Source organism: Notolepis coatsorum (assembly GCF_963971535.1).
Source record: "Notolepis coatsorum genome assembly, chromosome: 18".
Classification (NCBI taxonomy): Eukaryota; Metazoa; Chordata; class Actinopteri; order Aulopiformes; family Paralepididae; genus Notolepis; species Notolepis coatsorum.
Genome location: NC_140182.1, coordinates 50380277 through 50397416, shown reverse-complemented (window position 1 = coordinate 50397416; position 17140 = coordinate 50380277). Strand labels below are relative to the sequence as shown.

The following is a 17140-nucleotide window of genomic DNA, read 5'->3' as shown; positions in this document are numbered from 1 at the left end:
TGGGTAGGTGGGGGTGGGGGGGGACTGTACATTGGAGGTGGTTTGGTGGGTGGGGGGGGGGGGGGGTTGGGTAGGAGGGGTGGGTGGGGGACACTGTACAACTGTACAAACAACACTGTACATTGGATTATTGACAAGACCATACTTGGTAATTTACTGTACATTGGAGGGGGTTGTGTTCGGACATTTACAGGGGCCAGTTTCGAGTTGCAGTCTCCCTTAGGTGTTTTTTGAGAGTTTTTGAAAGTGGGTAGTGATTCACATTCCTTTACAGCTTTGGGTAGGGCGTTCCACATTGATGTGGCATAATTGCGAAACGTGTTTAGTCCCTTGTTTGAGCCGAATCTGGGTTTAACATGATTTGTGGAGCTCCCTCTGGTGTTGTGATCGTGGTATTCACTGACCTTTGGGAAGTATTTTGTCATGTACATGGGTACCTTGGTCGTGTAGTGTATCTTGTAGACCAGGCCCATTGCAAGTTGCTGTACTCTGTCGTCTACTCTAAGCCATCCTAGGTTGTCAAAGTGGGCAGGGGTGAGGTGGGTTCTAGGAGTAAGGTCAAGCAGTAGTCTGACCAGTTTGTTTTGAGATGTTTGTAATTTTGTTTTTAGCGCCTTTGAGGTGCTTTGGTACCATGAGGTGCAAGCATAGTCGTAGTACCCTTGAATGTGTGCTCCTGCTAGAGTCTTCAGGGTATTCTTGTTTACCAGTGAGGAGATCCGGTACAAGAATCGTGTTCGTTGGTTGACTTTTTTTATTACATTGGATGCCATTTTGTCACAGGAAAGATTTGCCTCTAGGATGGAACCCAGGTAGGTAATATCTTCTTTCCTTGTGACAATATTGTCACCCACTGTAACTGAGAAGCCGTCGGTCTTGCTGAGTTTGTTATTTGAACCGAAGAGAATGGACTCTGTTTTGCCCATGTGTAATGATAGTTTGTTATCAGCGAGCCATATGCAGATTTTGCCTAGTTCTGAGCTGAGGGTTTTTTCAACCTGTAACTTGTTCTTGTCAGAGACCAGCAGGGCTGAGTCGTCCGCAAACAGGAACAAGTTGCAGTCACAAGCTGACGACATGTCATTTGCATAAATTAGGAACAGTAGCGGACCTAGTATGCTTCCTTGTGGAACACCACAGTTTACTGTGAGGGGGGGGGGATAGGGTACCGTTTACCTCCACCATCTGCTCTCTCCCCTCCAGGTAGGATTGCATCCAGCTCACTGATAGTGAACGTGATGAGTGTGTAGAGTATGTGTGATTAGTGAACGTGATGAGTGTGTAGAGTGCGTGTGATTAGTGAACGTGATGAGTGTGTAGAGTGTGTGTGATTAGTGAACATGATGAGTATGTGTGATTAGTGAACATTATGAGTGTGTGTGTGATTAGTGAACATGATGAGTGTGTGATTAGTGAACATGATGAGTATGTGTGATTAGTGAACATGATGAGTACGTGTGATTAGTGAACATGATGAGTGTGGGGAGTATGTGTGATTAGTGAACATGATGAGTATGTGTGATTAGTGAACATGATGAGTACGTGTGATTAGTGAACATGATGAGTACGTGCGATTAGTGAACATGATGAGTATGTGCGATTAGTGAACATGATGAGTATGTGTGATTAGTGAACATGATGAGTGTGGGGAGTACGTGTGATTAGTGAACATGATGAGTGTGGGGAGTACGTGTGATTAGAGAACATGATGGGTACGTGTGATTAGAGAACATGATGAGTATGTGTGATTAGTGAACATGATGAGTATGTGTGATTAGTGAACATGATGAGTACGTGTGATTAGTGAACATGATGAGTATGTGTGATTAGTGAACATGATGAGTGTTGGCACATGTGGTAAACTGTTGAGCCTCCACTTAATTAACTGAGGGGGAGGAACAGTTAATGTTTTGGAAGACATGCCAAGTTACAAGATGCTCTTAACTGCATGACAGCAAGCATTAGGAACTAGACGCTGGGGGATGGCAAATCCTATGAAAATCGAGCTATTCATAAGAACAAACAAACAAAACTATTTAAATAATGAACGAACAATGATATATCATGTTATATCGGAGAAAGTTTGTGACATAAGCATATCCACAGTCATGAGTAACAGTAGAGAGGTTGATTACTTAAAGGTGGCAGGGCTCAGAGGATAAGAACGAGGCTGGTCTTGGGAGGAGGAGAGCAGCAGGACTTAAGCCCCTGTGAGCTCAGGAGAGAGCCCATAACTCGCTGTGATAGCCGCGTGTGTTTCCACTTGTCAAACACCGGGTCCTTGCACGGCCATAAAGATGTCCGGCGGGGATTTAATTGTGTTTGTAATATGCAGAGCCCCTAACGATGGCCACATCTACAACCATTAACCAGTGGCTGAAATGTTATACGCCAAAGTGCCGGGGCGGCGACTAAATGAATGTTTGATAAAATAACACAAGTGGGAGATTTAACAACCGTAAACTCAGGCATGCTGCTAACAAACGGGACTCGATTGTTTAAAGGCCCTGACGCCAGGTTGATGAGGTGTTCAAGCATGCGTACACATGCATAATGAATACGCTATGAATTATTAATGTGTTGATTATTTAGGCTCATCCATCAAAATGATAATGAATTCAGCAGCTAAACGCCAATTGAGCTCAGTGCGTAATTACAGTATTTTGTTGTATTTAACCAATATGAATAGTAATGTACTGATCAATCTGTGTGATTGTTGTGATGGTGAAATGAATAGTAATGTACTGATCAATCTGTGTGATTGTTGTGATGGTGAAATGATCCGCTGTTTACACTGGAGAATTTTCTTATGGTTAGCCTATAAAACTGAGAAAAGCTGAAATCTTTGAGCAATTAATACAATTTGTACAATTTCGATTATGTAATAAATAAATACATAAATGATGTACAAATGTTCATAAATGCAGAAATTAAAACTGGTACTTTGGCTGCTGTCTGTTGTGCAGAGGGTTTCTCCGCCGTTGGCCCTGGCACTTCTAAGAGGCACGCGTGGCAATCCAGCGTTCCACCAGTCACCATCAGCAGCATCTGGGTCATGGCCAGCTGGTTACTGTACATCAGCTCCAGATCGATAGCCCACACCTGCAGACAAGACGTTGTCATGTTTCCCGGCATGTGGCAGGGAAGCAGAGGATACAAACAGAGAATATCTTTTGCTTACTGTCATTTGATCATAAGATGGAACATTAAAGCATTTCAGCTTAACAAGCATTAGAGCGTGTTACACAAACAAATAGAATGACACCTTTTAGAACAAACGTATCCACGCTGAGAGGCGGGAAGAAGGGGAAAACACTTGTTAACCCTTTCACTACCACACTACCAAATGGTTAACCCTTTCACTCCCACAATACAGAAGGTTAACCCTTTCACTGCCACACGACAAAGGGTTAACCCTTTCACAACCACACTACAGGTTAACCCTTTCACTACCACACTACAGACGTAAGTGTGGTAGTGAAAGGTTAACCGTCTGTAGTGTGGTAGTGAAAGGTTAACCTTCTGTAGTGTGGTAGTGAAAGGTTAACCGTCTGTAGTGTGGTAGTGAAAGGTTAACCTTCTGTAGTGTAGTAGTGAAAGGGGTAATGGTTCTCATCAGAATGAGGATTTCAAACTGTGGAATGAATGACACGTGTGCTGTGCAGAACAAGCTTGTCCCCGGGTGCGCGGGTCCAGTCCGACAGGGCCAGTCCGTTCGGCTCAGGGCTAGTGAAGAGCTAACTTCAGATACGTATGGTAAATGGCGTCATTATAAGTATATTAAGGGGTCAGCTATGGTCATGGCCTTCCGCTTAAACAGGGCTAATTTTCCTCAATAATAACCTAATAGCTCTGCCCTCTCTTCAAAAAGTGGCAAATAAATCAGCGGTGAAGGAGTTGTTAATAACTAAGTGGCAGTCAGCTGCCTCCTTTAGCTGCTGCTATTTGTCAAGGTAAACGCTGCTGCCACTGGATGCAAATAGCCGCCTGCCTGGTGAACCACACAACTAGGCTCCACTAACGCAGGGACGCCTCACCCTCGCTCCAACACCACTGATCCAGGAACAGTGAAAGTGTCAGTTCTTGTTCAAGGTTAATATTTGCTCCAAAAGTAGAATTTTTTTTGCACTCAAAAATATATTGTTTTGTGCATTTTTGCACACGTTAGGGGCGAGTAGAATTTTTTTTGCACTCAAAAATATATAGTTTTGTGCATTTTTGCACACGTCAGTGGCTCAGGAGGTTGAGCAGTTGTCTGGTAATCCGGAGGTTCCCGGTTCGATTCCCACTCCTCCCGGGCAGCGCGTCGAAGTGTCCTTGAGCAAGGCACTTAACCCCTAACTGCTCCCGATGAGCAGGTCAGCACCTTGCATGCTCCTCTGCCGTCGGTGTGTGAATGTGTGAGTGAATGGGTAAAAATGTGAGGAACAAAATTGGATAGAAGCGCTATATAAATGCACCATTTACCATTTAGTAGTAATAGTACTAGTAGTAATAGTGGTGGTGGTAGTAGTAGTAGTAGTAGTAGTAGTAGTAGTAGTAGTAGTAGTAGTAGCAGTAGCAGTAGTAGTAGTAGTAGTAGTAGTAGTAGTAGTAGTAGTAGTAGTAGTAGTAGCAGTAGTAGTAAGCAGTAGTAGCAGCAGTAGTAGTAGTAGTAGTAGTAGTAGTAGTAGTAGTAGTAGTAGTAGCAGTAGCAGCAGTAGTAGCAATAGCAGTAGCAGCAGCAGTAGTAGCAGTAGTAGTAGTAGCAGCAGTAGCAGTAGTAGCAGCGGTAGTAGTAGTAGTAGTAGTAGCAGTAGCAGTAGTAGCAATAGCAGTAGCAGTAGTAGCAGTAGCAGTATTAGCAGCAGCAGTAGTAGTAGCAGTAGTAGCAATAGCAGTAGCAGTAGTAGCAGTAGCAGTAGTAGCAGTAGCAGCAGTAGTAGCAGCAGCAGAAGTAGCAGCAGCAGTAGCATCAGCAGTAGTAGCAGTAGTAGCAGTATTATATCTTGGCCTGTGTTACAGTATGTTCAAATGTCTCCGGGCACAGTTTTTTTTGTCAAGCGAGTCGAGCTGTTATCCCGATCGCATTGAGAAGCGTCAAATGCCCCGATGCATCTGTTGTGGTGGATTATGTTGGCGACACGATGGACACCAATACTGGGACTCGCGATCAGATAATTGGAATATTCTTTTTGGGGTACCTCCTAGTGAAGGTAAGGACTATATGACATCAATCCTGCTTTGATCCAACCATGATTTCACCTCGATCGCAACGTGTGTGTGTGTAATGTCACTAAATTTTTTGATGCTTTGATGTGACGATCAAAGCATCAAAAAACGACCCCCCCCCCCCCCCCTTCATGCATTCATGATGAAACATAATACCTATTCAATACATTTGATTTGGAAATAGTAGCGTAGCGTGTCCAGGCGAGAAACGCCAACGCTTTTAGTGAAATTCACGTATTGCTGCATATCGTCGTTTTCTGGGATTAGACAGGATCACTTTAAAACTATACTTATATTCACCACGTATAATACGCGAACGTATGGATGAAAAAATTTATTCTTTTTCACATATTGAACGATAGATAGTTGTAGTCAAATGGGCCATAGTATTGTATCATTAGCTATGATATAGAATATAGATATAGCCCTGCAAACACCGCCACTTATTCCTATCTCTTAGGCGTAGTAGGAACAAACGATGCTCCAAGTCTGTGGCGTCCAAAGAGTTAAATAAATCTATCAAAAGGAGAGTAAAATTGATAAAACTGTAGTAAAAAAACAAAACAATATTTGAATTGTATTTTAGAAGTCTGATGTGGGCAGGGTTCGAGTTATCACCTGAGAGCTATGGGGGCCCCCTGAATTTCTTTTTTTTACTATTTTTTTCCTAAAGTTTTGCCCGTTTTCGAAATCATATTTAGAGGAATATCTCATTAGGATTAGAGTCTAAAACTAATAAACTAATTAAACTGGCCCCTGTAAATGTCCAAACCCCCCCTCCCACACAACCACCCACCCCCTCCTAATGTACAGTTTCCTCCCCCTCGTATGTATATATTTTCTGTTAGGATCTCTGTTTAACAGTACTGTATATTTGCATATCTTGTATGTCACAAATGTAACAGTACTGTATATCTGTATGTCATGTAGGGATGGGTACCTTTCACATTTGAACCGATATGGTACCGGTACCGGTACCTGTGAATCGATACCGGTACCCAACGATACCTTTTTTCTGTACTTTAGTCTCAAGAAATGTAATTTACCTACCTCAGTCGTGAAAAAAAAATCCAAACTTCAAATAACTACAATTTCGACAGTTTTCGGCTTGCCATTGCTCCGACTGCTTTGTTGTTGAATCAAGTCAAATCCTAGGTAAGCATATATTGTGCGTGTGAACGTTGACATGAAAATAAAAAAGGTAAAAAAAAATAAAAATAAAAAATAATAATTGGTATCTCACTTGAATCGATACTCGGTAGTACCGACGTGTTTCGGTTCGGTACCTCAAAAGTACCGAATTCGGTACCCATCCCTAATGTCATGTATGTCATAAATGTCATGATATATATCTGTATATCTGTATGTTTATGTCATAAATGTCATTATGAATTGAAAATGGGGGACACTGATGTAAACAAGACGAAAGTCTTTCTCTGGTCTGCATCCCCTTAACAATTGTGTGTATTGAGCCGTACTGTATTGTGCCCATTCTGCAATCTGTTACAGTTTTCAATCAATCAATCAATCAATCAATCAATCAATCAATCAATCAATCAATCACACAACAGTCTAATCATTAGACTATTGTGTGATGTCATTATTCAGTCTCATTCTTAACCATCAATATTTGTTCATTTTCTTACTCACCTCTGATATATAATGCCATATTTACTTATTTGCATCTGATAAAATACAACAATTTAATCTGAAAAATTTGACCAAATTTATGAACTTGAATGAACATTTATTTGTCTCTGCACTTATAAATCAAAAACTAACAAAAAAATCGAATGGAAAATAAATAGTTGTATGGCACTTAACAGCAGCATTTACCTCCATTTACCTCCTTGGCAAATAACCAGCTGTATTTAGTTTTTCATAAGGTCCACTGACTCGGTCCCCAGTATTGTGGTGGTTGAGCAGCAGCCAGGTCTAGTGGAGACTCGGGTCTGGCAGTGGTTAACACTACTAGCAGTGTCAACTCAGTTACTTCTATTCTGCATCGAATATTGTACATATGTCTATACTGAACACTGTGACCTCTATTTTTACTTCTATTCTACATGCTATACTATTTTATTTCATACTTATCTTGTCTAGCACAGTCTCTGGAGCGTAACAGTAAGAAGCATTTTGTATAAAAGTATTCTGTACTTCTGTATGACAACTATTAAAGAAACTTGAGAAACTTCAGTAGTGCTGCTAGCTGCTGCGCTAACAGCATTAGTCTTTGGCCTTTTTATAAAGACGAAGTACTGTTTACTTTTAACTTGAGTCACAGTTGCAGGATATGAGGACCAGGAATATCACGTTAAGCTTGCTGCTTCTTCTTCACCAAATGGGTTGGAGTAGCATTAGATACGCTCATGGGCGACGCATAGTGGCTTGGAGGTGAAACGCAGCCTATTCCAATAATTAACATTCGGTTATTTTAAAAACTGAAAAGAAAAATATTATCTATTAACAATTTATTTAGGTAACATAAATAATACTAATTCGTACATTGAAAAAAAAAAAAAAAAATATATATATATATATATATATATATATATATATATATATATATATATATATATATATATATATATATATATATATATATATAAAAAAATTATATACTTATACTATATTTTTTGAGAGACCCCCACAGGGGTTGTTGACTCTTTGGGCTCAGACTCTATCTATGGGGGCTGAGCCCCCATTGGCCCCCACATAATTCGAACACTGGATGTGGGTCTCCGTGTATCAGGTTGATACCTGTAAGCTGGGAGACTGACAAGACTCCACCCGCCCATTCACTCTGCTCACTAAAAATCAACACCCAAGCCCCCATTGTCACACTTAACAAAGCCATGGGAAATATAAGCCTAGATTGTACCTGTTTTCTATAGACTTGCATTTTCATTAAAAAGCCCTTCCTGCTGCAGCTGGGGCTCCTCCCGCTCCACAATGTGAGAAGAGACTGCAAGGGCAAACATATGTGACCCACTTCCTCCCATCAAATACAAGTAGACGGCTTCCAGCAACAGGTTTGAATGTAAATTGATGTTTAAATCCAGACAGCTTTTTTGCCTGCGCGGCTCTCAGGGCTCTACGGGAGACATGTGGGGAGACTTGCACTTCAATGTCGCCGCCTCCATTAAAGTGCATGTTGTTTAGGCCTATTGTTGATAATACTGCCAGAGAGAATCCCATTCATTTCATGGTCATCAGTAACAGCATAAATTAATCTTTAGGCTGTCACTCCAACACTGACTGAAGGGAGAATAGTTTATGCTGCTTTTAATATGTTTTAGAAATATAGCGTTAACACAGCACCACAGAAGACTCTGGGCTGATCGAGACCATCTCTGCTCTGCTTGTAAAGATAGCTGAGATAAATGGTACAATGCTTTGTCACAACAGAGACAGGTTCATTTTGATCAATATTAAATCCTGATGGTAATAATTGGGTGTAATGCAGGGAACTCTATAGTCCCGGAAGGTTTGAAACTATTTGATCAGTTGTGCAGAGGGATCCTGTAAAAAAAATGCCTCCAACATTTCCAGTAGGACTTTCAATCTTACAACGATACTAACTGACTTTTAACACTTTCTCTGCCAGAGACGCTTAAACTCGTCATTCCCCGCCATGCTAATTCTGCCAATGACGCCGTAACACGTCATTGAGATCAATATTTCAAAAATCTGTGATCGCAATCATATTTATCCCCCGGAGACTTGAGATCTACTGTTGATCCCCTCTCAACGGTTCAAGAGCGCCATCTGGTGGCCGATCGGCGGATCGCCCCAAACCGGAAACCGGAAACGGAAGCTGGTGCTCATTCCAATTCGGTCCGATCACTCGCTAATAGTCCAGGGACTCGAGCTAGACACAATGGATAGCAATCCGTTACCAATAACTCGATAAACAACATGATTTGGACGTATATACTATTATACAACCTGGAGATGGATCGCATATTTCAACATCCCATAATAGGAATATTTTTGCTCCACGCTCATCGCCCAACGACCCGAGGAAGCTACGGTGAGTTTCAGCGTTTTTTTTTACCGTGTTCGATACTAACTGCTCTAATGATCATATCACCCACACTAGATGAATCATCTAACGTTGGCCACGGAATTATAAACGACCCCCCCCCCCATCCGGTCAACATCAGATGATAAGTAGTAACTTCTAGAAGCACGTCCATTTGAAATTTTTTATCTTGCGCAGATCGCTATCAAACTGTATCTGATCATCAATAGAATGCATTTAGGGCTATAAATCACGTTCTGGAGAAAGCTGCAGAAAACGATAAAAACATATTTATACTTTAGACCGTATTTTAGTATGAATATGTGAATGAAAAAGTATAACGTTCCTACGTCCTGAACGATAGATAATTGACGTTGAATGGGCCACTTCTCTATAGACAAATAGAGCTGGCAGAGAGGGGTATAATGATGTACATAAGCCTGGCGAAGAAAGTGTTAAGTTGCATAAAAAATAAAAGTCCACTGCCTGACATAGGCCTGGTTTACACTGTCTACCGAACGCTCCGTCCATAAAGATACTACCCTCTAGTGGCAGAGGAGCTCCCCCACCAGCCACTGTACACTCAGGTCCAGTTCTGATCGGGAAATCATTCTAAATTATAAACCTCTCGACGGGGATTGTAATGAAAACAAAAACCAAATACCATAGAAATGGATGGATTTCCAGAAATAAATTAACTGAATCAGCATAATATAAAAGGAGTGTTAAGCCTTCCTTGTGTTCCGGTGGTGTTTTGAGAGAGAGAAAAAAAGACAATGCATTTTCAATGTCCTTAATCATAGGCTCTATCAGAGAGAGAGAGAGAGAGAGAGAGAGAGAGAGAGAGAGTTTTAGTAGTCTCTTCGCCGTTCCGCAGGTTTAGTACGTCACTGGCCATATTGTGCACAAAAAAAGTATTTCATTTTACAGCTGTGGATCAATAGGCAGTCAATGTAGCCACATGCTGGGAGCAGAGGTTAAAGCACCATAAAGCAGTCTATTTCCAATGTCGTAAATCAAGGAGGCTTCAACAGAACTAAAACCTGACGGATGAGATCAGGCTTCCGGCACGTGTTGTTATAATAACAGGACAAATATCATGAGAGCAACTGCGGGTAACCAGTCAGGGGTTAAACACTGTCAGGACACCCCAACCTCCTCCCCCCCAGAAGCGGCCAAATCACTTCAGAATGACCTATTGTCTGAGAAGACAGAGAGCTCCTATGGTTTCTCGGGTGTCGCGAGGTTAAAGGGCAAGCCTTAAACGGCGGAATCAAGTGTATTGACACAATAAGACCTGACAGTTTATTAGATGGCCTCGTGAAACGTTTGGCCCCATGCCCGCTGTTTGCCTTGCTTGTTTCACGGGTCCCCGGGGAGCAGTAGGGCGAGGCGTCTATCTGTTCATGTGGCTCCAGAACCAGCCTGTGGAAATTGATCTTATCTCCACTAGTAATGTGGTAAAAATGGAGCGACAACATGTGTTGCACCGCTACAGCAGTGAGTGAGCTGAGGTTCTTCTACAAGCCCCGGCTGCGTCTCACCCTTCGCTCCCGCGTGCCGGGGTCCAGGATGCGTGAATATTTTAGGCAACCAACTTGTGTTCAGCGTTTCTCTGATTGGCCACTACGCCCATGTGACCGCGGCAGCGCGAGAGAGCGGCAGTGCGGAAATAGGCTGCATTCTATTGCCATTCTCTGCGACAAACTCTAACCTTAACCAACTCTGAAACAGCGCCTAAACTTAACCCTTGTAACCTTAACCAACTCCGAAACAATGCCTAACCTTAACCCTAACCTTAACCAACTCCGAAACAATGCCTAAACTTAACCATAACCTTAACCAACTCCGAAAGAATATTGCCATGCTCTAAGACAAACTCTAACCTTAACCAACTCCGAAACAGCGCCTAAACTTAACCCTTCTAACCTTAACCAACTCCGAAACAATGCCTAAACTTAACCCTAACCTTAACCAACTCCGAAACAATGCCTAAACTTAACCGGCGAAAGAATGCATGTTAAAAAAAAAAGAAAAAAGAAATTGAAGGGATTCGAACTTGTCACCAACACACCGCAGGATCCACAGCAAGGCGGCGAACCAGTTGAACTAGCCGTCGCAGAGGGCGTGGCTAGACGCAAGTTGGTTACCTTAAATAATTATGCGTCCAGGAAGGTGGCCAGGTCCAGGGAGATGTGGCCCGTGATGAGGCGCTGCTGGCAGGCCCGGCCCACGCTCGCGCAGATGGAGCGCAGGACAACTGGGCTCACGGAGGTCTGGGGGACGGAGGAGCCCACCGTCTCCAGCTGACAGGGGCCGTGAAGCTGGTCTCGACAGGACAGCATGGTCACCTCACCCCCGGGCTCCAGAAGCAGGTCCACCGACAGACAGGTCACGCTGTCAGAGAGGGGGGTAGGCCTCCACCACCCCACCTGGACGCAACAGAGGAGGAGAGGAGGGGATACAGTTCAAGCTAGGCTGACTGAATCAGCAAGCACAGTCTACCCTTACTGGTTCCCGGCTATGTGTGCGGCTACGCTTTTCTTCATATCACAGCTGTATGTGTACCACTTTTCTTCATATCACAGCTGTATGTGTACCACTTTGCTTCATATCACAGCTGTATATGTACCACTTTGCCTCATATCACAGCTGTATGTGTACCACTTTGCCTCATATCACAGCTGTATGTGTACCACTTTGCTTCATATCACAGCTGTATGTGTACCACTTTGCTTCATATCACAGCTGTATGTGTACCACTTTGCTTCATATCACAGCTGTATGTGTACCACTTTGCTTCATATCACAGCTGTATGTGTACCACTTTGCTTCATATCACAGCTGTATGTGTACCACTTTGCTTCATATCACAGCTGTATGTGTACCACTTTGCTTCATATCACAGCTGTATGTGTACCACTTTGCTTCATATCACAGCTGTATGTGTACCGTTACGCTTTGTCACAGCTGGGCAAATTAACATAGACTGAAATTAACTTTAGAATTCCCAGGCGACGGTACGTCATGTCATTTTATTTTGCTTTACATTTAAAATAGTATATTACATAAACATAAAATCCGGACCACTTATTAGTCAATCACTAACCCTGAAGTTCAACTTCTCAACATTTCAATGGAGAATTTGTCTGTTTACTGGGGGGTTCAAATTACAATAACTTCGGGGTTAGTGATTGACAAATACGTTTATGTTTAGGTGATATAAAATGCTACCATCTTATAAAATGCTACCGTCGCCATGGGAGATCAAGTTAATTTCAGTCTATGTTAATTTTCCCGGGCTGTGATATGAAGCCAACAAAGCGTATACCGGTACATATACAGCCGGGAACACAGCAAGGTCTACCCATGAAACACCTGACCCCCCCCCCCCCTCCCTCCTTCATGGCAGTAGCAGCTGTTTGATATCAGACGGAAGCAACAGGAGAGTGGATTAATTTGTCAATTCACACAGGCAACATTTGGGCACTGAAAAAGAGTGCAGGAAATCAGAGACGACGTTAGAGTATTTTCCTGGTGAATGAGATTCAGCGACTGACAATAGGTGTCTGACCTTGCCTGAGGAAGGTGTTCAGGAAGTGGGCCCAGTCGGGATAGCGGGAGGTGTTAGCAGGACGTGCGTGACGGCCGGGCCAGCCACTCTGGGACCTCGTCTAGATATCTGAGCAGAACGGCTTCCTGCTAAATTAAAGGAGAAAAAAAATTAAAAGTACACCAGGGATCTACTGGATCTGGAGACAGATTTAACGGCATGGCGTGAAATGGCCATTCAATCACAAGAGAAGCAAGTCCAGTTCATTTTGTCCCATTATCATAGTGTTCAGTCTGTGTGTCCACCACATTTCTGGGGAAATGTCCTGGTATTACCTGGACGGCTGCAGTAACTGTGGATGTTATCCTTGAGACCTTGGCCGGCCGTTTCAATTGCTTTGCGGCGTCTGATGGACACTGAGAGCGGGTCTATCTGTGAGTGACAGCCTATTATCAGAAGGCCTCTGGAGTCTAATGGCTTTAACTCACAGGCTGGGAGACAACACCTGCCCTCAATAACAAGTCCCTCTACTGGGCAGCTGATGAATACCTAAGCTAACCCCATCTATCAGGGGATCAATCAGGGCTCGACTTGGATCGATATCGCTCTTGTTTCTGTAACTAGGAAATGCCATAATGGCTTTGCCACTTAATTATGTTGTTAATTGCCAACTTTCGCTTTCAGCGGGTGTTCCCTAAAATGGTTCAGCAATTAATGCACGTTCCCCCACCTGACTGCTGTAATGTAGTAAAAGTACAAAACAAAATGGTTCTGCTCAATTATTATCCATTGTTTTGTTACGCAGCTGCCTAAACTGGCAACGGACTAAAAGATGTTCATGCTCACGTAGGCCACATAAAATACCCAAATGAGGTGAAGCAATGAGTCCTGCAGGGTCTTTTAATTGCATAGATCTAAGTGCAGTAATGTTTATTGTTGAAAGGGAATTCAGTTCGGTCGCGAGAATGAGAACAACTTTAGTTATATATAAAAAAAAAAAGGATGACTAAATGCTTGATGTCTTTTGTTCTTTCATCAACCCCATCCAAGAACATCACTCTGTTCTGAGTATATTCTGTCTGGCTTGGCTGGAGATGAAACTGGGAGAAGATTATGTTGTGTAGATATTCCAGTCATGTCTCAGCCATCATCATATGCAAGTACTGTAAGAGACGAGGTCAAATGCTACACCGTGATAACCCCCTCCACAAGCCATGAGGTACACAATGGTGCGGCAAAAAGTGTAAGGGAACGGAGGCCATTTTCAACGGAAGAGCGAGCTCACCCCGAGACTGTGCCTATGCGGTGCAGGGAGACAGCGGGAGAGCGGGGGGAAAGAAAGAGAGGTATTTTGCAATAAATTATTTGGACTTAAACTGCGAGCAGCACTTTGTGATAGGCTTGGTGTCCACATAAAACCAGGCAATCTGGCCATAAATAAAGCACATGTAGCCTTGCCTCTTTGATTGCTATTTGATCTCTCCATTACGCTTCAGAAACAACTGAGGGGCCACGTGTCTCGAGAACAGATCTATTCTCAAGACATGCACTCTGTATGTATGTTTGTCAAGCATTGTTCCACACAGCGCTATCAGAGGAACTTCAGACTCAACTTCATACAGCACAGAAGTGACTCATTTCACAAACATGTGCTTTCACTTATTAAACAGGCTGCCCATGAGGAGGTGCAGGAGGAGAGATGGTAGATATGAGGAGGTACAGGAGGAGAGATGGTAGATATGAGGAGGTACAGGAGGAGAGATGGTAGATATGAGGAGGTGCAGGAGGAGAGATGGTAGATATGAGGAGGTACAGGAGGAGAGATGGTAGATATGAGGAAGTACAGGAGGAGAGATGGTAGATATGAGGAGGTACAGGAGGAGAGATGGTAGATATGAGGAGGTACAGGAGGAGAGATGGTAGATATGAGGAGGTACAGGAGGAGAGATGGTAGATATGAGGAGGTACAGGAGGAGAGATGGTAGATATGAGTGAAATTAAAAGATACTCAGGAAATATACACTCATCAAGAATGGATCACAGGAAAATGAAGATAAGTTCAGGCACAACAGTAGAAATTGGACGTCCTCCATGCAAAGGACATCTGGACATCTGTATAAAAGTCCATCTTATTACTCTTCAGTGGTGGTGTTTATCAAATGAGCCATTTCTTTGACAAACCTAAACCTAAATAAGGTGTTGCTCAAGATTTGTTTGCACACAGCATGGCGAGAGAAATACTCCATCTGTTAAAGCTATTAGATGCCATTTTTACCCTCTTGTGCCTAATGGTCCATACGAAGGCTGTGTGTGTATGTGTGTGTGTGTACATATCACGCCCCAGGCATTGTATGTGTGCAGATCTACACGTCTTTAACCTCTTTCTGTGTACATGCTGCCAGAGGCCTGGGGGCTTGCTTCAGGCTGACACATTGTGCTGGAGGCCATGGGGGCCCCTCAATATTTAGAGGAGCACCCCCCCCCCCCTTCTGGCTGCACCTCAGAGGGCCCAGAGGCTGCTGGGTATTATTCTACCAGTCCACATGGGCTTCCTGGATCCTTCTCTGTGAATGTACACAGGCTGCCTCTCACGCTGTGCCCCCTGAAACAAGCAATAATTAACCAATATGCCCCCAGTCTGGTTAGACTAAGACCAAGACTACTCTCCCTTACCAGTCTGGTTATACTAAGACCAAGACTACTCTCTCCTCATCAGTCTGGTTTATAAGTATAGTTTCGGAGTGATCCGGGCTAATTCCCGGGAGGCTGAGTTATAGGGCGCAACGTGAATTCTACTAAAAGCATTGGTCTTTCATCCCTGGACACGCTACTAGTTCCAAATCAAATGTATATAATAGGTATTATGTTTCATCATGAATGCATGAAAGGGGGGGGGGGTCGTTTCTGATCGCGATTTCCAGTATTGGTGTCCATCTGGTCCCGGACATAATTTGGCACAACTTAAGGATCTAGTGCACCAGATGCGTTTCGAAGTGGTCGGATGAAACGATTTAATCTAAATTTAGCACCCGGAGGGATTTGAGTGTAACACAGGGTCTGGAACAGGGTTTACTGCACTCTTGATACTGCCTCCTGGCAGGATCTATCCGGTACTGCACCCTCGGGTCCCAGTATGCCTTTTAACGGCAACATACAGGTCCGTGACATTGAATAGAATATTAAAATTGGAAAAAAGGAAAACGGACCAAATAACGTATATATACACGTGGTTGGGGTTCAACGGTTGTCGAGCAAACACGTATATAAACGTTGTTGGCGCAGAAAGTGTTAACAATTGTGTGTATTGAGCCTTACTGTATTGTACCCATTCTGCAATCTGTTAATAACATTTTCAATCAATCAATCACTGCGCAGGTGATTGATTGATTGAAAATGTTATTAACAGATTGCAGAATGGGTACAATACAGTACGGCTCAATACACACAATTGTTAAGGGGATGCAGACCAGAGAAAGACTTTCGTCTTGTTTACATCAGGGTCCCCCATTTTCAATTCATAATGAATTGTAAGTAAGGGTGCAATTAGCACCGTGCAATCCATTCTTTGTGGATCCCGCCCCAAGACTACTCCCTCCTCATCAGTCTGGTTTAACTAAGACCAAGACTACTCTCTCCCTTACCAGTCTGGTTATACTAAGACCAAGGCTACTCTCTCCCTTACCAGTCTGGTTAGACTAAGACCAAGACTACTCCCTCCTCATCAGTCTGGTTTAACTAAGACCAAGGCTACTCTCCCTCATCAGCCTGGTTTAACTAAGACCAAGGCTACTCTCCCTCATCAGTCTGGTTAGACTAAGACCAAGGCTACTCTCTTCCTGATCAGTCTAGTTAGACTAAGACCAAGGCTACTCCCTCCTCATCAGTCTGGTTTAACTAAGACCAAGGCTACTCTCCCTCCCATCAGCCTGGTTTAACTAAGACCAAGGCTACTCTCCCTCATCAGTCTGGTTAGACTAAGACCAAGGCTACTCTCTTCCTGATCAGTCTAGTTAGACTAAGACCAAGGCTACTCCCTCCTCATCAGTCTGGTTTAACTAAGACCAAGGCTACTCTCCCTCCCATCAGCCTGGTTTAACTAAGACCAAGGCTACTCTCCCTCATCAGTCTGGTTAGACTAAGACCAAGGCTACTCTCTTCCTGATCAGTCTAGTTAGACTAAGACCAAGGCTACTCTCCCTCATCAGTCTGGTTTAACTAAGACCAAGGCTACTCTCCCTCCCATCAGTCTGGTTTAACTAAGACCAAGGCTACTCTCTTCCTGATCAGTCTAGTTCAGGGGTCAGCAACCTTTACTATCAAAAGAGCCACTTTTCCCCCCCCCCCACAAAATA

The 17140-nt window shown here is 43.3% G+C and overlaps 1 protein-coding gene across 1 annotated transcript in view; it reads right to left on the bottom strand.

The window, feature by feature from the left end:
- iqch (IQ motif containing H) overlaps nt 1-17140 on the bottom strand; it is a gene marked incomplete at both ends in the record, with an annotated part of 87418 nt that overhangs the window by 2446 nt on the left and 67832 nt on the right. The window contains 5 exon segments of the mRNA XM_084335202.1: nt 2944-3102; nt 11401-11640; nt 11642-11667; nt 12810-12885; nt 12887-12934. Of these exon segments, the coding sequence (XP_084191328.1) occupies nt 2944-3102; nt 11401-11640; nt 11642-11667; nt 12810-12885; nt 12887-12934 (549 nt within the window).